General features: G+C 43.1%; 1 protein-coding gene across 2 annotated transcripts in view; it reads right to left on the reverse strand.

Annotated features, from left to right (window-relative positions):
• Positions 1-20396, reverse strand: part of LOC142200567 (uncharacterized) — a 123539-nt gene that overhangs the window by 99371 nt on the left and 3772 nt on the right. For both annotated transcript variants that reach the window (XM_075271010.1, XM_075271011.1), the window contains 3 exons: positions 12832-12900; positions 9889-9907; positions 8331-8408 (listed from right to left, as the gene is read on the reverse strand). In XM_075271010.1, the coding sequence (XP_075127111.1) occupies positions 8331-8408; positions 9889-9907; positions 12832-12900 (166 nt within the window). The remainder of the gene's footprint in view (positions 1-8330; positions 8409-9888; positions 9908-12831; positions 12901-20396) is intronic.

Raw genomic sequence — 20396 nt, forward strand, 5'->3', positions numbered from 1 at the left:
CCCCACCCACTGTTATGTTGACTCCACCCATTCTCATTAATTTTTCATGTGCCCGCACACAGTATAATCCTCCTACAGTCACCCGTACATTATATGTCCCCCCTCTATCTCTCCCCCAGCTTCATATACACCCTTCATCTGCCCCCAGTTTCATTTCTCCCACCCAATCTCTGCCCCCAGATTCATGTCCGCCCATCCATTTCTGCCACCAGTTTCATGTCCCCCCCTCCATCTCTGCCCCCAGTTTCATGTCCCCTCCATCTCTGTCCTGTTTCATGCCCCCCATCTCTACCCCCAGATTCATGCCCTCCATCTCTGCCCCCAGATTCATGTCCCCTCCATCTCTGCTCCCATATTCATGTCCCTCCATCTCTGCCCCCATTGTCATGCCGTCCTCTCCATCTCTGCCCCCATATTCATGTCCCCTCCATCTCTGCCCCCATATTCATGTCCCTCCATCTCTGCCCCCATTGTCATGCCGTCCTCTCCATCTCTGCCCCCATATTCATGTCCCTCCATCTCTGCCCCCATTGTCATGCCGTCCTCTCTCTGCCCCCAGTTTCACGTTCCACATTACACTGACTGACTTACCTACTCCTTCGTTCCCTCGCAGCTCTCTGCGCACCTGTCTCTCACTGGCGCACAGTTATAGACGCGATGTGACGTCATCACATCGCGTCTACAAGCCAGTAGCGGAGGCGGCGAAGCGAGGAGCTGACACAGGTCAGCTCCTCGCTTCAGCCGCATATGTGACAGCGAGAGAGGCGCACAGCGGCGAAGCAAGGAGCTGACCTGTGTCAGCTCCTCGCTTCGCCGCCGGCTACTGGCTTGTAGACGCGATGGCTGAAGCGAGGAGCTGACCTGTGTCAGCTCCTCGCTTCGCTGCTACCGCCGGCTACTGGCTTTTAGACGCGATGTGATCACATCGCGTCTACAAGCCAGTAGCAGCAGCGAAGCGAGGAGCTGACACAGGTCAGCTCCTCGCTTCAGCCATCGCGTCTACAAGCCAGTAGCAGCGGCGGCAGCGAAGCGCTGACACAGGTCAGCTCCTCGCTTCAGCCGCATATGTGTCAGCGAGAGAGGCACGCAGCGGTGAAGCGAGGAGCTGACACAGCTCCTTGCTTCAGCCGCGTATGTCTTCAACTCAGATCTGCATCCTCTGGATGCAGATCTGAGTTGAAATAGGACATACACAATGACTGCTACGGGCGCCGGCACACGGTGGCGGGCCAAAACCGGGCCCCCCCCCATTTTTCAATTTGGCCGGGCCCCTGACGCCAGTACCAGTAGTACTGCCCTATCGGCGGCCCTGGCTGAGGTCCCTAATTTTACCACAAACTGGGAAAACTTATTGACTCGAGTATAAGCCTAGAGGTGGGGGGAATCCACCATTGCAGATAAAAAGTATGGTCATGTGCATTACAGCTTAGTAACTCCGTGTGCTTCATAGTAATAGCAGTTAACCCCCCATCATGTCCCTCACATTAACGTCTTGTGTGCCTCACATAAGCGTTACTGATATGTGGGACATATGTAGGTAATAATTAGGTATCTGCATAATTAAGCTCCTTTACTAGTACCCCATGTGTCTCATATTAGTAAACCTTATATGCAGAGACATGATGGGGTTAACTGCTATTAATGTGAGGCAAATGGAGTTACTGAAACTAAATTAATAACCCCAAATGCCTGACATTACAAGGCAGAGTAACTAAAGTAAACTAAATCCCTGTGTGTTTCATTTTCCTGAAGCTTCCTCTCCTCCGTGTGACAGACATCTTCTATAAGACACAATGAATCCTGGCCACTCATCTGCAGGGTAGATGCTAAATCCTAGTTGGCTAAAGGACCTCTGATGATGTCGTGACCATGTGATCAGACTCTGGTGTGGGCGGAGCTACTAGGATTTAGACTCAACCTTATCTGCAGATGTTACATAGCAGTGGCTACAGGACCTTTGTTGACATCACAGTCAGAGCAGTAGCACTAAAGGACCTCCCCCTTCCAGATCCTTCCAGTTTTCTTTGCTCCGTGGACCCTGACTCGTGTATAAGCCGAGGAGAGCTTTTTCAGCATGAAAAATGTGCTGAAAAAGTCGGCTTATACTCGAGTATATACAGTATATATATAAAAAAAATCATATATATAGTACACGCCTTAACATGAGTAAAATTACACCGTTTAACCGCTTAAGGAAGGGGCATAAAAGTACAGAATGACCAGACCTCATTTTTCAAAACTGACATGTCTCACTTTATATGGCAATAACTTTCAGACACTTTAACTTACACAAGTGGTTTTGAGACTGTTTTTCATAACACATGTGCTTCATGTTAGTGGAAAACATTGACCAATATTTTAAGCAAATTTCATATAATTTTCAGATCCCAAAGAGATCCCATTTTGGAACCTAAATCCCTGACTGAATTTATCAAGGGGTATACTGAGCATTTTGACTCCATTTCACAGATTTTTATTAACATTGGGATGTGTAAATGAAACATTACTAAAACATCACTTTACCCCTAGAGTACCAATATTATGGAAACCCCCAAAAAGTGACCCTATTTTAGAAACTATACCCCTCAAGGAATATCTCAAGGTAACACAAACCAACTACTACAAACTTAGCTATTAGCTAACAGAAATGCTTTTCATTATAAATCACTGTTGTTCTTCCTATACTTGTAAAAACCACCTTTCAACCCCAAACCAGCCATCTCAGCAAAGAAATCTTTATCTCTCCATCACTCCTACCCCACCATCTGACTTTCTCTGCACAGCTACTCACAAACGTGCAGGCTTTCCGCCCCAGACACACACAACACCCCCCCCCCCTGCCCTCACTCCCCCTCCTTTAAAGTGCACTCTATTCGTATCTACTCATCCTCCAACCTCCAACTGGCCGTCATATACCGACTGCCAGGACCTATCGCCGCCTTAATCGACCAATTCACCACCTGGCTCACACACTTCCTATCCACAGACACCACCACCATCATCATGGGCGATTTCAACATCCCCATTAACACAGACCACCCCCCTTCCAGTCTCCTGTCCCTTACCGCCTCCTTTGGTCTCTCCCATTGGTCCTCATCTGCCACCCACATAAAGGGACACACCCTAGACCTCATATTCACCAGCCTCTGTTCCATATGCAGCCTCTCTAACTCCCCATCCACATTCTCTGACCACAACCTACAGACATTCTCTGCCCTCTCCCATGCAATAGACCCCCCCAACCTCTAAACCAACACACTTCCGCAGGAACCTCAACCGCCTTGACATCAACACGCTCTCAGACTCTCTCCTACCAGTCGCTGACATATCCTCACTCCAGGACACAGATGCCGCTGCTGTCTACTATAATAACACCATTACCTCAGCCCTTGACTCTCTGGCCCCCCTTCACAACCATTAGAGCCCAACCAATCAATAAACAACCGTGGCACACTGACCTGACTAAAAAACTGAGACGTGCCTCGCGGCCTGCAGAATGTCTCTGGAAGAAAGACCACCAGGCTTCCCACCAGGAAGACTTCCTCAATTACACAGAGGCAGTTCTCGTATTCAAGAACGCGCTCACCTCTGCAAAGCAGATCTATTTCAACACACTCATATCTAACCTATCCCGCAACCCCAAACAGCTATTCACCACCTTCAACTCCCTCCTCCTGTGCCCCTCCCGACATCACTTATCTCAGCTGACGACTTTGCCTCTTATTTCAAAAGTAAAACTGACACCAGAGACAGTCTCACCGTACACCCTCGACAACCCCTCTACACAACTACTCGCTGCTCCTCATATATAAATATATATATATATATATATATATATATATATATATTTTTTTTTTTTTTTTTTTTTTTTTTTTCCCTCAACTGTAATTTTTATTGATAATTTTTCAACAAACAGTAAATAATACAAAGGCCTAAGGAAAAAGAAATAATGCACTCATACAACAAAGGAACAAAATAACCATGAAACAAAGCACAAAGTATACAAAAAAGATGGGAGAGACAGACCACAAATGGAAGGACAAAGGGGGAAGGGAGTTATAGGCCGTTCAAAGCACAATAATAGTCCCAGGTTGACCAAACCGCCTGAAATGCCTCTAGGGTTTGGTTCAGAGAGGCCGTCAAAAATTCCATGCAACGCACATCTTTCAGGCATACTACTAAGTCAGGGCCAGTAGGGAGCAGAGTGCATTTCCAGTGCAAGGCAATGAGGGTTTTGGCTGCCGTACACAGGTATAAAAACAGTTTAGAGGTATGCTTACCCAAAAGGGAGGAGGGAGATTGAGCAGGTATGTGAGAGAGTCCAACAGAACACCTTGAACAAAGAGCTTCCGTGAGAGACTGTACTTTTCGCCAAAAGGGGCAAATACCCGGACAATCCCAAAAAATATGACATAAGGTACCCAGTCCCGCCCCACAACGCCAGCAGGAAGGTGGGATACTAGGATTAAGAGAGTGAAGCAGAGCGGGAGTGAGATACCAATGCATTAACAATTTGTATCGGGTAATGCATGTGGAGGACTTGGCAGCACGTTACCAGATAACCTGCCACTGGCCAGGTGAGATGTTCCTATTCAATGCCCTGGACCACCCGTCCATATACTTACGGGAGGGAGGGCCACTTGTACCCGAGGAAACAAGAAGCCGATCTATACCTGAAATCAATCCAGCTGTTGATGTGCCCGCCCTATAAACCCACTCAAAAGCTGTGGGTAGGGAGACCTTCAGGCAACCAAACTGAGAAACCACAAAATGGGTAATCTGCCTGTAGTGTAACCATTCCGAGGGAGGCAAGTGCAGTACGGATGTAAAATGGTCAAAGCGCCTGAGCTCCAAAGTCAAGGGATCTATCAAATCCGCGATATGAAAAAGACCCAAATTACTCCATGGGCGCACCATTCCCACAGAGGCCCTCCGGGAGGATTATAGAGAAAGGAAACCAGACAAGCAGGGGGCCGCCAGAGGGAAAAGCTTCCAACAGGTAGCCCAAATAGATCCCGTGAAGCGGATAGGGCCAAGGAGAGGAACCGAGAGAAGTGGAGGAGAGCGGGACCACAAGAGGGCATTAGGGTGGACTAGGGCCAACCAAAGTTTCTCAATTTCTACCCATTTCGTATATGCTCGGGAGGCAGCCCAAAACGGAATACAACGTAAATGGGAGGCCCAATAGTAGCACAACAAATGTGGGACCGCTAATCCCTTCCCTCCTTACCTGCAAGCATAACCGAGCGGCAGATACAGTGGCGTTTGCCATCCCATATGAATTGGAGCTCCTCATCCTTAACCTTTTTCTCCACCATCACTGATGAAAAGCTCTCCTCCCTAATCTCTAAATCCCACCTCACCTCCAAACTCACTGAAGTAATCACCCCAGCCCTAACCCATCTCTTCAACCTATCCCTAGCCAATGGATCCTTCCCTTCTGCCTTCAAACATGCCACTGTCACTCCTATAATCAAAAAACCATCCCTTGACCCGTTCCCCCCTTTCAACTATTGTCCCATCTCAGTGCTCCTGTACGCCTCAAAACTGCTTGAGCAACACGTCCACTCAGAACTATCCTCCTAACTCTCATCTATTCTGCTCTTTGACAGACTAGTCAGGCTTCAGACCCCGTCACTCCCCTGAAAACGCCCTAACCATAGTCACTAATGACCTTCTAACCGCCAAAGCCAAGCATCATTACTCTGTCCTCCTCCTCCTTGACCTCTCCTCTGCTTATGACAAAGTCGGCCACTCCCTCTTACTAGAAACTCTCTCATCCCTTGGTATCTCAGACCTGGCCCTTTCCTGGATCTCCTCATACCTCACCGACCGAACATTCAGCGTCTCCCACTTGCACACCACTTCCTCACCGCGCCCTCTCTCCGTAGTTGTCCCCCAAGGCTCCATCCTAGGAGTCCTCCTGTTCTCCATCTACACCCTCAACCTAGGCCAACTCATAGAATCTCATGGCTTTCAATACCACTGCTATGCTGATGACACCCAAATATATCTCTCTGTAGCCTCCCTCTCCTCCCGCTTTCTCAAACTCAACATGGAAAAAACAGAGTTAATCATCTTCGCCCCACCTCGCACAGCCCCTCTACCTGACCTTATCAACGGGTCTGATATCCTGGGATAACCCTGAACTTCGACCTATCCTTCGGGTCGCACGTTCAAACCCTCAACACTTCCTGCTGCCTCCAACTCAAGAAAATCCACCGAATCCGCTCCTTCTTCACCCCTGAAACTACTAAGACGCTCGTCCATGCCCTCATAATTCCCCCCCCCCCCCCCCCCCGATCGATTACTGGTACACCCTTCTCCATAGACTCCCAGCTAACATCCTCACCCTCCTCCAGTCCACCCTAAACCGCACTGCTCGTTTAATTCACCTCACCCCCCGTTCTTCATCGGCAGCTCCCCTCTGCAAATCCCTTCACTGGCTACCTACTGTCCAGCGAATAGAATTCAAGCTACTAATGTTAACATACAAAGCCATCCACAACCTGTCCCCTCCATATATCTCCAACTTAATCTCACGCTACCTGTCTTCGGAGAGCAAAGGGGACGCTACCTGTGCTTTTTTAACAAAGTGGGAACGCTTCCTGTGCTTTCTGAAGACTCTTATACATACAGAAGAAAAAAGAAAATTCATAAAAACAGCAGTGCAGAACAGAATAATAAAGCTAGAAGAATAGCCTTTAAAAAGGTTATTCCGATGTGGTTTTTGTAGAAAAAGGGATTCTAGTGACAGAATACCTTTAATAATATACATCATCTGATTCCTGCTGTTGGTGTTTCTCTTTTTAAAATCTGTTCACCCACTCCAAAGATAGGACCCCTGAAAGATTAAATGTAAACTAAATATGATTCTCCAAGTTGGCGGTAGCCTTTAAAGGGATTCTACCACTAAAACACATTTTTTTCTAGTTAACACGTCGGAATAGCCTTTAGAAAGGCTATTCGTCTCCTACCTTTGGATGGGCTCTCCGCCGCGCCGTTCGTTCAAAATACCGGTTTGTACCAGTATGCTGAGTTCTCTCGCAGCGATGGGGGCGTCCCCATTGCAGCTCGAAAACCGACCGCAGCGCCGCCTCTATGGTCTTCTGTATCCTCCCCTTGCTTCTTCAGCGTCCTGTCGGAGGCCTGCGAAGTACGCTCTGTTCAGCGAAGATTGCCGAACGTACTGCACATGCGTGAAATTGCAGTGCCCGCACTATGGCTGGGACCGCAATTTCGCGCATACGCAGTACGTTCGGCAATCTTCGCCGAACAGAGCGTACTGCGCAGGCCTCCGACAGGACGCTGAAGAAGCAAGGGGAGGATACAGAAGACCATAGAGGCGGCGCTGCGGTCGGTTTTCGAGCTGCAATGGGGACGCCCCCATAGCTGCTCCTGCGATGGGGACGCCCCCATCGCTGCGAGAGAACTCATTAGCATACCGGTACAAACCGGTATTTTGAACGAACGACGCGGCGGAGAGCCCATCCAAAGGTAGGAGACGAATAGCCTTTCTAAAGGCTATTCAGACGTGTTAACTAGAAAAAAATGTGTTTTTGTGGTAGAATCCCTTTAAAGGTGTAGTCCAGGCTTTTTATTAATTAGGCTGGGGAGAAAACTGACCTCCCCGCAGGGTTCGGTATTGCTGCTCCGTTGTATTCTTACAGAAGTACCCACCACATGAGATAGCTGACATCAATCAGCAGCCTCGAGAAAGGAGCCGGGACATCACATTCAGCGAGAAATTCAACCGCAAGAAGGCAGCTGAGCTGCAGGACTGGACCACCCTTTGGTCTCAATAACAATTCCACAGGTTGAACACTACTGATATAGCCCAACTGGACTAAGCTTTTCTTTCCTTTCTAAAGGCTATGCAAGGATGTGATTAGTTAAAAATGACTTTTCCCAATGATAGAGCCCCTTTCACACAAAAACTATTTCTTTCAACAACTCACATGGTGGAACTATGTGAACAACATCTCCTTTCACTCCTGGACAGATGCAGTTTTTAATGATAATGGCAGGGCAGCACAGTGGCTCAGTGGTTAGCACTGCAGCCTTGCAGCACTGAGTCCTAGGTTCAAATCCTGTGATGGGAAACATCTGCAAGGAGTTTGTATGCTCTCCCCGTGTTTGTATGAGTTTCCTCCGGGTACTCCGGTTTCCTCCCACACACCAAAGACATACTGATACTAGGGAATGTAGATTGTGAGCCCTATATGGGACAGTGACTGACAATATCTGTAAAGCGCTGTGGAATATGATGGCGCTATATAAGTAAGCATAATAAATAAATAATGTAATGAATTCAAACCTATTAAACTTACCAATCAGTGGCTCTTTGCGCAAGGGGCATAAAATGTAATCTTGCAAGCAGCTATAAAAATATTTTCCATACTTCCGGCCTAAAACACAGCAGTTGAAAATTAAGATTTGATAAAAATGCATATTTTTTGCAATTAAATATAATACATTGTCATTTTGTGCATTGTCTAGCACTAAGTCATTAAAGAGGTTTATATATATATATATATATATATATATAATATATATATATATATATATATATATATATATATATATATTTTTTTTTATTATTATTTTTTTTATATAATGTATATCCGGGGTAAATTTAGCACCATTTACCTGATTTATTTTCAGCTCATTGACCATAGCACTGATGTTTCGTTTACTTCTCTTACACTAGTAGAGCCGACTGCGCATGCGTGGCCATAGTTCCGAGGCCGCAATTGCGAGCATGCGCAGTCAGCTCTACTAGTGTAAGAGCCGACAGAGGTGACGCTGCTGAAGAAAGAAGGGGAGGGTCCAGCAGAAGATAGAGGCGGCGCAGGATCCTGTTCTCGGGCAGCGGTGGGGACGCCCTCATCGCATTTTCAGCCCTGGGGCCCGCCCCCATCGCTGCCAGAGAACTAATTTACATACCGGTAAAAACCGGTATTACTAAGGAACGGCACAGCGGAGATCCCATCTAAAGGTAGGAGACGAATAGCCTTTCTAAAGGCTATTCAGACGTGTTGGCCACAGAAAAAAGTTTTTTAATGGTAGAATACCTTTAATGTGCAACATTAAGAACTGGCAATGCTTTGGAGCACATCAGTATTGTATGTCAGCATATAAAGTTTCATCTCCTCCAATGCAGTCTACACAACTAACTTCTTCAAACTGCTGTTCAAGTATTTCTTCTGCATTCTAGGGCTCTGTGTGCTAAAACACCTTCAGATCCACAGCTTTTGCTGATATTTACTAAATTGAATATGACAACAAAACTTTGAAAGTCATGACTGTTGTTTCTAGCACGAATGCTTCCACGTTTCCTCTAGTGGGAAAAATTTTTTAAAATTCTGACATTCAACAAATCAAAATTAAAATGGATGGTTACTGTCACATGCATCGATGAAGAATACTCCACATCAATTTTTCTTCTTTTCCATATTGGTGGAAATAATAAATTAATGAACATACAGCTTAACGAAAGAGTCTCTGAAAGAGTGACTAAACCGATCAGTAATAACTGAAAATGTGGAATTCTTGAACATTTGGAGAAAAGAATCATCATCAACCTAGAATAATGAAGTTATTAGGTATTTTATGGGAACCTAGATTGTTTTTTGTTTTTTTTTTAAATTTCATCTTCTTTCAAAAGTCAAATATCTAGCTTGCATTATAAATTTTTCATAGGCCTGCTTCACAACCAACCCATTCTGTTGACATGTGTATGTTCCTATTAGCAGGTATCACAATATTGTTGTGATTAACCCTTAATAAGTTGTCCTGCCTATAAAAAAGAATAATTTACCAAACATGCAGGACACTCAAATTAATGTATGAACCTTCTAAGATCTTAAAAAGTCATAGTTTACTTACCATAGAAAGCATCTTGCATCTGCAAGGGTCAGTTCACACCGAAAATGAAACAGAATATTAATATTTACAATGAAAAACGACAGTGATTGTACACATCACTACTAACACTATTGATGCAGCAATCTTCACAGTGAAATATTCTTCTTTTCAGTATTAAAGGTTTTCTGACAAGGAACTTATGACATACCAAATGGGTCATAAAAGTCAGATTACCAAAGGTCCAGCAGTTAAAGCCACGTAAAGAACATGCGGATCTTATTTCTCCTTTTCAGTAAAGAGGTAGATGTACTTGCATGGGGACTCTAAACTATAGTCAAAGAGACCCCTAGGGGACACTCATAAGAGTCTACAGTAGAAAAGTCCATTCAAGTGGACATCTTCCGCTTCTTAGAATGGATGTGCAGTGTATTTTAGGTTTTGTAAAAAAAAAAAAAAATTTGCATCCTTACTGATACATTTTTTAGACTCCGTTCACACTGGAGTGTACTGGCTTCCACTTATACTTAAGGCATAAGAAATTTGATGACTCCTAAACATCCCAATAATGGATTTGTCAGGTTTGTCTCTTATAGTGGTCAAAATAGCGCAGCAGTCATATTATCTTGGCCAACAAAGAGCAACGGAAACCTGAAGGAAAAGACTTAAAGGGGTATTCCCATCTACATAATTATTTTTAAATTTGTAGATAATTAAAAGTTAAACATTTTTGCAAATATAAGTAATTAAAAATTCTGCTGAGTTTTAAAGATTTTCCCTAACTTTCTTAGTGGTGTCAGTCTGTTATCTTGATTGGTTGCCATGGATACGACCACCAATGCAGAAACTTTCTAAGGTCAGAAAATCAGCCATGATGTCTTTATTGTGGCCGGGATATCTTCTGATACATGTAATGTTCCTGCCTGATAACCCAGGTACAATAAGAAAATCATAGCTGGGTTCCTGACAAGTCCCAGACCATAGAAAGTCAGTGGTCGTATCCATTGGCAACCAATCAAGATAAAAGACTGTCACCACTAAGAAAGTTAGAGAAAATCTTTAAAACTCTGCAGAATTTTTAATTACTTATATTTGCAAAAATGTTTAATTATCTACAAATATAGATATGATTATGTACATGGGAATACCCCTTTAATGCTAGTGTGAACATGCACAGTTGTACTAATGATTCTACATGAAACATTGTACACGGTTTTTGATGTTTTAGACATATTTAATTTGAAAAAAATACCCAAAAGACTGACAAGTCGCTGAAGTCATGGAAAATGTCAATGAGGTCTGCATCCAAAGTTCAGTTTTATTGTACGTGCCTTGAGGTCAGTTCTTCTTGCCAGATGAGAACTACGAAACACACATTCGTCTTGCACTTTAAGAAGTCATGTCAATATATACTGACATGCCAATGATTGTCACATGTAGCCAATATTATATAAAGTGAAGATGCAAAATGTTTGACACTGCACGTCTCAAAGCTGGCTATATTATAAAGTGCACACCAATATTGATTAGTCTAAGGCACAAAACACACTTGTGCTGTGATTAAGCTTCTTTATAAGTCTATAGTGTAACTATTCAGTAAGTATATGTAAGCCACAGAACAAAATATGGCTCCTTAATGCTGTATGGAATATTTTGTAGCAATGTAGTATCTTCAAGTTATACTCTTAGCTAGCAAAATTTAATGAATTCAGAATACTGCATATCAGTTAGCCATGAGATCTAGCAACACTAGACTCCTCTTCACAGCATGTACTGGAAAAAAAAAGCATTATTAAATACCAACAAGATCAAATATCAGTACAAAAGAAAAGACAATGTAATTGTTATTAAACAGTGCATACTAAGTTACGAAGTATTGGATTATAACTTATTCAACAACTAGCACAAATCAAATATACCGTATTTTCCGGACTATAAGGCGCACATAAAATACTTCGATTTCCTCAGAAATCGAAAGTGCGCCTTATAGTCCGGTGCGCCTTATATAAGGCTTGAAGCGGCGGCACACGAGGAGTTAAGCGGCGGCCGCCGGCAAAGTCTCCATGCCGCTTCCATACATTGCAATGGGAGCACGCTATTCAAATAGTATTCGTTCATCTCTAACTATTTGAACAGCGCGCTCTCATTGTAATGTATGGAAGCGGCATGCAGACTTTGCCGGCGGCCGCTGCTTAAAGAGATTCTACTAGAGATGAGCGAGTACTGTTCGGATCAGCCGATCCGAACAGTACTCGCTCAACTCTAGATTCTACCATTAAAAGAACTTCTTCCCCCTAACCACGTCGGAATAGCCTTAAAAAGGCTATTCGTCTCTTACCTTTCCCATAGCCAGCGCCGCCTTCTCCCTGAGCTGTGTTCGCGCCTTCCGTGTCGTCTTCTTTGGGCCTCATGGATGACGCATGCGCAGTCGGCTCTGGCTGCGAGAGCCTGTTAGAGCCGACTGCGCATGCGTCATCCATGAGGCCCAAAGAAGACAGAGACGGAGCTGCGGAAGAAGGCGGCACTGGCTATGGTAAAAAGGTAAGAGACGAATAGTCTTTTAAGGCTATTCCGACGTGATCAAGAAGGAAGTTCTTTTAAAGGTAGAATCCCTTTAACTCCTCGTGTGCCAAGCGCTTCCATTCATTTCAATGGAAGCGTGCCATTGAAATGAATAGAAGCGGCTGGCACGCAGGGGGTTAAGCGGCCGCCGCTTTCAATCATATAAGGCGCACCGGACAGCGCTGCGCCTTGTAGTCCGGTGCGCCTTATATATGGACCTAGGCAGGACTATAAGGCGCTCATGGGTAATGCGCCTTATAGTCCGGTGCGCCTTATAGTCCGCAAAATACGGTAGTTACATTTAACTATAAGTATACATTGCAAAATAACTATAAAGTGACAAAAAATATGTATAAAAGAAAAGGTCCCCAGAATACCCACTGCTAATTCCACACATAACATTACCTCAAGATGCTCTTCATCTTTGTAGTGAGAATAAAGACACTCTATATTTAAGCATGCAACTTCACAAACCTATTAAAGAATAAAAATAAAATTAGAGAGCCTTACCAAGTTTTTCTCACAATGTCCAGTGGCTTATTTGTAGTAAAAACATATGATGATTTATGCATGCATGTGATATAATCAGATTACATATTGCCCAGAGGTATACGGAGAGGGGAGAAGAACTAGAGAGACACTTCAGTGTAGGATTCATATTAGGACTGCTTAGCCTTCCGGTACTCCATGCTCCTTCTGAGGATGTGTTTCCCCGACAAATCTATCACCCTTTATACCAAAAAATTGGTGTCAATGATGCCTGAAGTGTACTCTAGATAGCTCCACCACTACAGTATACAGCACCCTGTGTAGTGTATACTGCTTCAGGTATGCAGTGCCTGGATCAGCAGTCCCGGACATTTACCAAGTACCTTATATACTAGCGTATAAGCCGACCAGAATATAAGCCGAGGCCCCTAATTTTGCCACAAAAAACTGGGAAAACTTATTGACTCGAGTATAAGCCTAGGGGGAAATACAGCAGCTATTGGAAAATTTCAAAAATTAAAATAGACATCAATAAAATTACATTAACCGAGTGAGTTACTGATTTGTGAGACATGGAGGTAATAATTATTACATTAACCCCTTAACGACCGGCCCATAGGAAATCTACGTCAGCACTGACAGGTCCTTCCTGACTGCCCTATAGGAAAACTACGTCAGGCAGTCAGGGAAGGATTCCCAGTCAGTGCCAATGTAATGGGAGCAGATCTTAGCTGTATCTGACAGCTAAGACCTGCTCCATAACCCCCCATCGGAGGGGGCTCCAATGAGGGGGGGGGGGGGTTAACCCGGCGAGATCGGGGGGTGCCGATATGTAAAACATGCAGCCTGGGGTCTAGCCAGTGACCCCAGGCTGCCTGAGCCCCCCGTTACCTGGTTGATCCTGCCCGGTACTAAAGGAAGCTAAGCAATGCCTCTGCATCGCTTGGCTTCCTGTTACAGACTGGAGACACGTGCATTCTGTGTCTCCAGCCTGTAACATTGATTCAGCAGTGAAATCACTGCTGAATCAAGTGTCCTAAAAGGGACACATAAAAAGTGAAATAAAGAGTGAAAAATACAGCTTTTGAAAAAAATGAAGTTATAAAGCCCCAAAAATCCCCTTTTTTCTATAAAAAATGAGTTATGTAAAAAAAAAAAAAAACTAAAAATTAATAAAAACAATGCATATTTGGTATCATCGCGTCCGTAAATCTGTATAATAAAACTGAAATAATATTTAATGTATACGATAAACGTAGGAAAACAAAAACGGGAAAAAACCACCGGAAGTAGTGATTTTTCGCCATCTCACCTTAGATCACTATAAAAAGTGATCAAAAAGTCATATACACCCCACAAGAGTACCAATAAAAAGCGCAGGTTGTCCCACAAAAAATAAACCCCCAACCAACACTGTCAACCGAAAAATAGAAATGTTACGCCTCTCAGAAGATGGCGATGCAAAAATCACTGATTTATGTCCCCAAATGTGTTTTTGTTCTGCAGAATTAGTATCGCATAAAAAAATACTATAAATGAGGTATCGCCGTAACCGTACTGACCCGCAGAATAAAGGCCACATGTTACTTATACTGTACGCTGCATGGCGCAAAATTTAAAAGGTAAAATGCAATGCCAGAATTGATTTTATTAAAATCCAGCAAAAAAAGAGTTAATAAAATGTATTCATTAGATTGTAGGCACCCAAAAATGGGGTCATTACAAAATACATTGCATCCTGCAAACAGCAAGCCCTTATATGGCCACGTCACCAGAAAAATAAAGAAAATATAGCATCTAACAATGTGAAGACAAAACCCCGCAAAAATCACCAAATCATTAGAATACCACTGGGTATGGCAGGAAGGGAATATATAAGCTGTGCGAGCGTATATCAGGGGACACCCCAGATTTACAGCTTATGAGGGAACAGACACCAGAAAGGACCCCCAGAGTGACTCCCCCAATCATAGGAGCTACTGGAACATAGTAGGGAATTTGGTGTCTGCAATGTCCTCCGCACAGCTTATATATTCCCTCTTCGCCATCCACTGTGCAGTCACGTCCAGGGTACTAATACTCACTACACCCCATGATAAATTCTTTGAGGGGTGCAGTTTTCAAAATGGGGTCACTCCTTTGGGGAATCCACTTTTCTGGTACCTTACAGGCTCTACAAACATGACATGGCGTCCAGATACCAAACATCTGAATCTTTACTCCAAAAGCTGCATCGCGTTCCTTCCCATTTGCGCCCTGCTGTGTGCCTAAACTGTAGTTTATGCCACATGTATGACACTGGTGTACTCAGGATAACGCACGTAATGTCATATGTGGGTATTAACTGATATTAGGGCACAGCCGGACACAGAAGGGAAGAAAGGTTATTGGGTTTTTGGAGCACAGATTGTTTGGTTTTTGGATGCCATGACACTTTTGCAGAGCTGAAACGCCAGTAAAGTGGAATCCCCTGATATGTGACCTTATTTTTGAAACTAAACCCCTGAAGGATTTATCAGGTGAAAATGACCATTTTTCCAGGAATACATCATTTCTGTGTATAATATGTTGTGCCCGGCTTGTATCAGAGATGAACGCTCTAAAAGGTGTTGTGCCCGGGATACCCGCTTACCAGTTTTTGGAGTGTGTATCTCTGCTGACATAAGTTGGGCACAACATATCTGGCACTAAAATGGCGAATATCTGGAAAAATTTAATTTTTAACTTCTCATTATCAGTTGCGATTTCATTTCTGGAAACTAAATAAATGCAACACTCAAGGGTTAAAAACACTCGCTACGCCACTTGATAAATCCCATCAGTGGGCTAGTGTCCAAAATGGGGTGACATGTCTGCGGATTCCACATTATTGGCAATTCAGGGGCTTTGCAAAAGTGACGTCCAAAAACCAATCTGTGCTCCAAAAACCAATATAGTGCTCCTTCCCTTCTGTGCCCAAACAGCCTATTCTACCCACATAAGTCCGTTATCCGGGGTACACCAGTGTCATACATGACGGCATACACCGCCATTTGGGTACACAGCAGGGCGCAGATGTGAAGGAGCGATATGTGCTTTTGGAATGCAGATTTAGATTGTTGGTGTTTGGACACCATGTCACATTTGCAGAGACCCTAAAATTGCCCCTACAAAATGGGGTCACTTCTTGGGGAATTCCAGTTTACTGTCACCTCCAGGGCTCTGCAAAAACATCATGGCGCCCAGAGGGTCCCTCTAAATCTGTACCCCAAAAGCTAAAAAGTGCAGTGCTCCTTCCTTTCTGAGCCCTGCTGTGTGCCCAAGAGGCAGTTTACACCCACATATATAATTTTTTTCCCCTCGGGATGGCCCCTTAATAGTTTTAGGAGTGCAGGTCTCTGACAACACAAAATGTGTGCAACGTATTGGGCACCAAAATGGCAGATTTCTTTCAAAATTTCAATTTTCATTTTGTATATTAATTTTTGGGAAGCATTTTTAGGCTCAAAATGATAATACGCCTTGATACATTCTTTGATGGGTGTAGTTTTTAAAATGGGGTCACATTGTATTGATACTTTAGGGGCTCAGCAAATGCGACATGGCACCTGAAAACTATTCCAGCAAAATCTGCTCTCCAAAACCCAAATAGCGCTCTTTCCATTCTGACCCCCACCATGTACCCATACAGCAGATTATGGCCACATATGGGGTATTGCCGTGTTCAAGAGAAATTGTGTAACAAACTGTGGGGGGCTTTTTCTCTTTTAACTCCTTGTGAAACTAAAAACTTTGGGGATAAAGGGACATTTTAGTAATTTTTAACCTACACATCCCAAGGTTAGTAAAATCTGTGAAACGGCTATAGGGTCAAAATACTCACTATACCCCTCAATGAATACCTTAAGCGGTCTAGTTTATAAAATGGGTTAATTTATGGGGGGGTTTCAATTGTTTTGGTAACTCAAATCTTGTTTGAATGTGCAATGGCCTAAAATATCTGCAAGCAAAATTTGTGTCTTGAAATCCAGTTGGTGCTCCCATCTTTTTGGGCCCTACCGTGCGTCCGTACATAGGATTAAGGCCACAAAGTGTACATTTTTGAATACGCGAGAAATGGGGGTCATCTATTTTGGGGTGTTTTTCTTTATTTTCATGCCTTGTGTGCAAAAAAACTGCCTTTAAAATGACTCGTGTAAAAAATATGAGAATTTTTTGTTTGACACAAATTCTTTTAAGACCTATGGGGTCAAAATACTCACTATACCCTTCAATGAATACCCCAAGGAGTCTAGTTTATAAAATGGTGTCATTTATTGAGGTTTTAAATTGTTTTGGTAACTCAAATCTTGTTTGAATGTGCAATGGGCCTGAAACATTTAGAAGCAAAAATTGTGTCTTGAAATCCAGTTGGTGCTCCCTTCTTTTTGGGCCCTACCATGCTTCTGGACATAGAATTAAGACCACAAAGTGTACATTTTTGAACACAGGAGAAATGGGGTCATTTATTTTAGGGTGCTTTTATTCATTTTCATGTGTTATGTGCAAAAAACTGCCTATAAAATGACATTTGTGTAAAAAAAAAATATGAAATTTTTTTTGTTTGTCGCAAATTTTCTAAAAACTTATGGGGTCAAAGTACTCACTATACCCCTCAATAAATACCTTTAGGGGTCTAGTTTATAAAATGGTGTCATTTATGGGGGGTTTCAATTGCTTTGGTAACTGAAATTTTGTTCAAATGTGCAATGGGCCTAAAATATCTGAAAGCAAAATTTGTGTTTTGAAATCCATTTGGCCCTCCATACCTCTTGGGCCCTACTGTACGTGCGTACATAGGACTTAGGCCACAAAGTGTACATTTTTTAACACGCGAGAAGTGGGGTGATAAATTTTGGGGGGTGTTTCTTCTTTTTGATGTGTTGTGTGCAAAAAAAAAACTGGCTTTAAAATGACACATATTTGAAGAAAATGAAAATTTAATTTTTTTTCATCATTTGTAATAATTAGAGATGAGCGAGTACTGTTCGGATCAGCCGATCCGAACAGCACGCACAATAGAAATAAATGGATGCACCTGGTACTTCCGCTTTGACGCCGGCCGATTAACCCCTTGTGTGCCGGCTACATCCATTCATTTCTATGCGAGCGTGCTGTTCGGATCGGCTGATCCGAACAGTACTCGCTCATCTCTAGTAATAATTCTTGCAAAACAATATTTGTTTGATCAAAATGCTCACTATACCCCTCAAAGAATACCTGAAGGAGTCTAGTTTTACAAATTGGGTCATTTAATGGGAGTTTCTGTCATTATGCCACCTATTCCTGTCTGCAAACATAGCTTGGTACAGAAAAAAAAAAAAAAAAAAAAAAAAAAATCACAATCCAAATTTCCAAAACTTGCTTATAAACTTGATAAACTTGTAAATTGTCTAAGTTAGGGTGCATGCACACTACGTAACGCCGGGCGTGTATGAGAGCCGTACACGCCGGCGTTACAGCAGGGCTGCCGAACACTTCCCATTCACTTCAATGGGAGCGCTCGTAACAGCGGCGTTTACGAGCGCTCCCATTGAAGTGAATGGGAAGTGTTCGGCAGCCCTGCTGTAAGGCCGGCGTATACGGCTCTCATACACGCCCGGCGTTACTCAGTGTGCATGCACCCTTACTCAAATATGTTAAAATTATTTCAAATATGCTTGAAACACAAAAGGAACATTTGGAAGTATATAACTAACTTTTTTGCCCTGTATTATTGTGCATATGTGAGATATCGCAGCTGAAAATGGAAAACATTGAAAAAAAAAGTCAAAATTTTTGCGAGTTTTTTAATAAATTTACACAAATTATATCAGTCTAATTTTACCTTCTCAGTAAAGTACAACATGTCACAAAAAAAAACATCAGAATCGCTTGGATGCCTAATACTGTTACAGAATTATTCACTGATAATTAAGTAAAATGGCGAGTGAGCCTGCACAGTAGCGCTCCGGAGGGAAGCGCTACTACGCAGGTGCGGGATATGAAGAGAAGAAGCCGGAAGAAGACACGGAACCAGAGGGCGTTACTACAAGAAGACAGAAGAGGCAGGCGTGCCCGAAGCTGACCTCGCATCGTGCATCCCCGCCCATGGTGCACGTTCGGTAAGATTTGCATATGTTTTAATGCTTTTATTTAAAAACGGGACGGGGGTTTAATATAACATTTACGGTGCCTGAATAGCATTTTTAAAGGCTATTCACGCATATTCAAGCATAATTTTGCTGATAGAGCCCCTTTAATGTGAGGGGGTTAATGTGAGGCACATGGAGTTACTTAAAGGGGTTGTCCCATGAAAAGCATCCTATCTATATTGCTAGTTTATGTGGATTGAAGTTTTTTCCTAAATACATTGCTTTATCAAAACTGCTTTGTTTGGCCGCTATCTTAATTTATTCACTTCATTGTTTACACAGTTTCTATGGCCACTGGGCTTATCTGCTCAGTTCCCAAATGACTAGCTCCCTGCTCTCAGGGGAGAGGGAGGGGCTGAGTGCTCTGCAGCAGCTCTGAACTGTTTATGTCTGAAAAGTAATGGAGCTCCTCAGACAGAGGAGGGGGGAGGTGAGAGCTCTGACATTTCTGATTCTGGTTTAATTGAATTTAGCTAATAAGGGCTGAGATAAGGAGTCCATTACCTCTGTATGTAATGCAAGCTGACTCAAATCCAGCTCTGCTACATCAGCTTCATACTGTGGTAATGCATTTACAACCAATCCCTCATTACTGACTGCAAACATATCAGATAGCAGAGCACGTGAAACCCCGCCCACCAATGTGCCGAGAAAACCAGGAAGTGAACAGAGCACAGAGCCTGCAGGTTGGTGAACAAGGGTTATGGGAATATCCCTTTAAACTAAATTAATAACCCCAATTGCCATGACATTAACTGACAGAAGCCTTACATTATTAGGAATTGTAACCCCAGTATGTAGCTGTGTGCTTTACTTTCACTTAACTGTATGAGCTCTCCTGAATGCAGACATAGGAGCAGGGGATACATAGAAAGGAATCCGGCTCCTACTCCAATTCCATAAAATATAACTTTTAGTGCATCAACTTAAAAAATCCATGGAGGATGCAAATCACAATTCATGTCACAGTAAATCCATGGCAATAAGGAAAAGAGCTGACGCGTTTCAAGGTAGAGAAAAGGACCTCTTAGTCGTAGCTTGATTTCCTTAGTTCTGACATCCATATATATAATGGGTTTGACTGCATGCACCTGGTGCAACATCCAATTACAGCCATATGTGAATGCAATCAGACCCACAACAAAAATCGACAACAAAGAACACACATACTAACAACACAATAGCATGTAAAACCAATTAAAAACATACAAATTGAATGGACATGTATATAAATCATATAAATGTAAATACCTTAAATAAGCATTAATAGCTGTTAATGTTGATCACTGCACTATGAAGTTCAGGAATTTGTTTATGTGCACAACTGTT

Source organism: Leptodactylus fuscus, chromosome 4 (genome assembly GCF_031893055.1).
Source record: "Leptodactylus fuscus isolate aLepFus1 chromosome 4, aLepFus1.hap2, whole genome shotgun sequence".
In the NCBI taxonomy this organism is placed as follows: Eukaryota; Metazoa; Chordata; class Amphibia; order Anura; family Leptodactylidae; genus Leptodactylus; species Leptodactylus fuscus.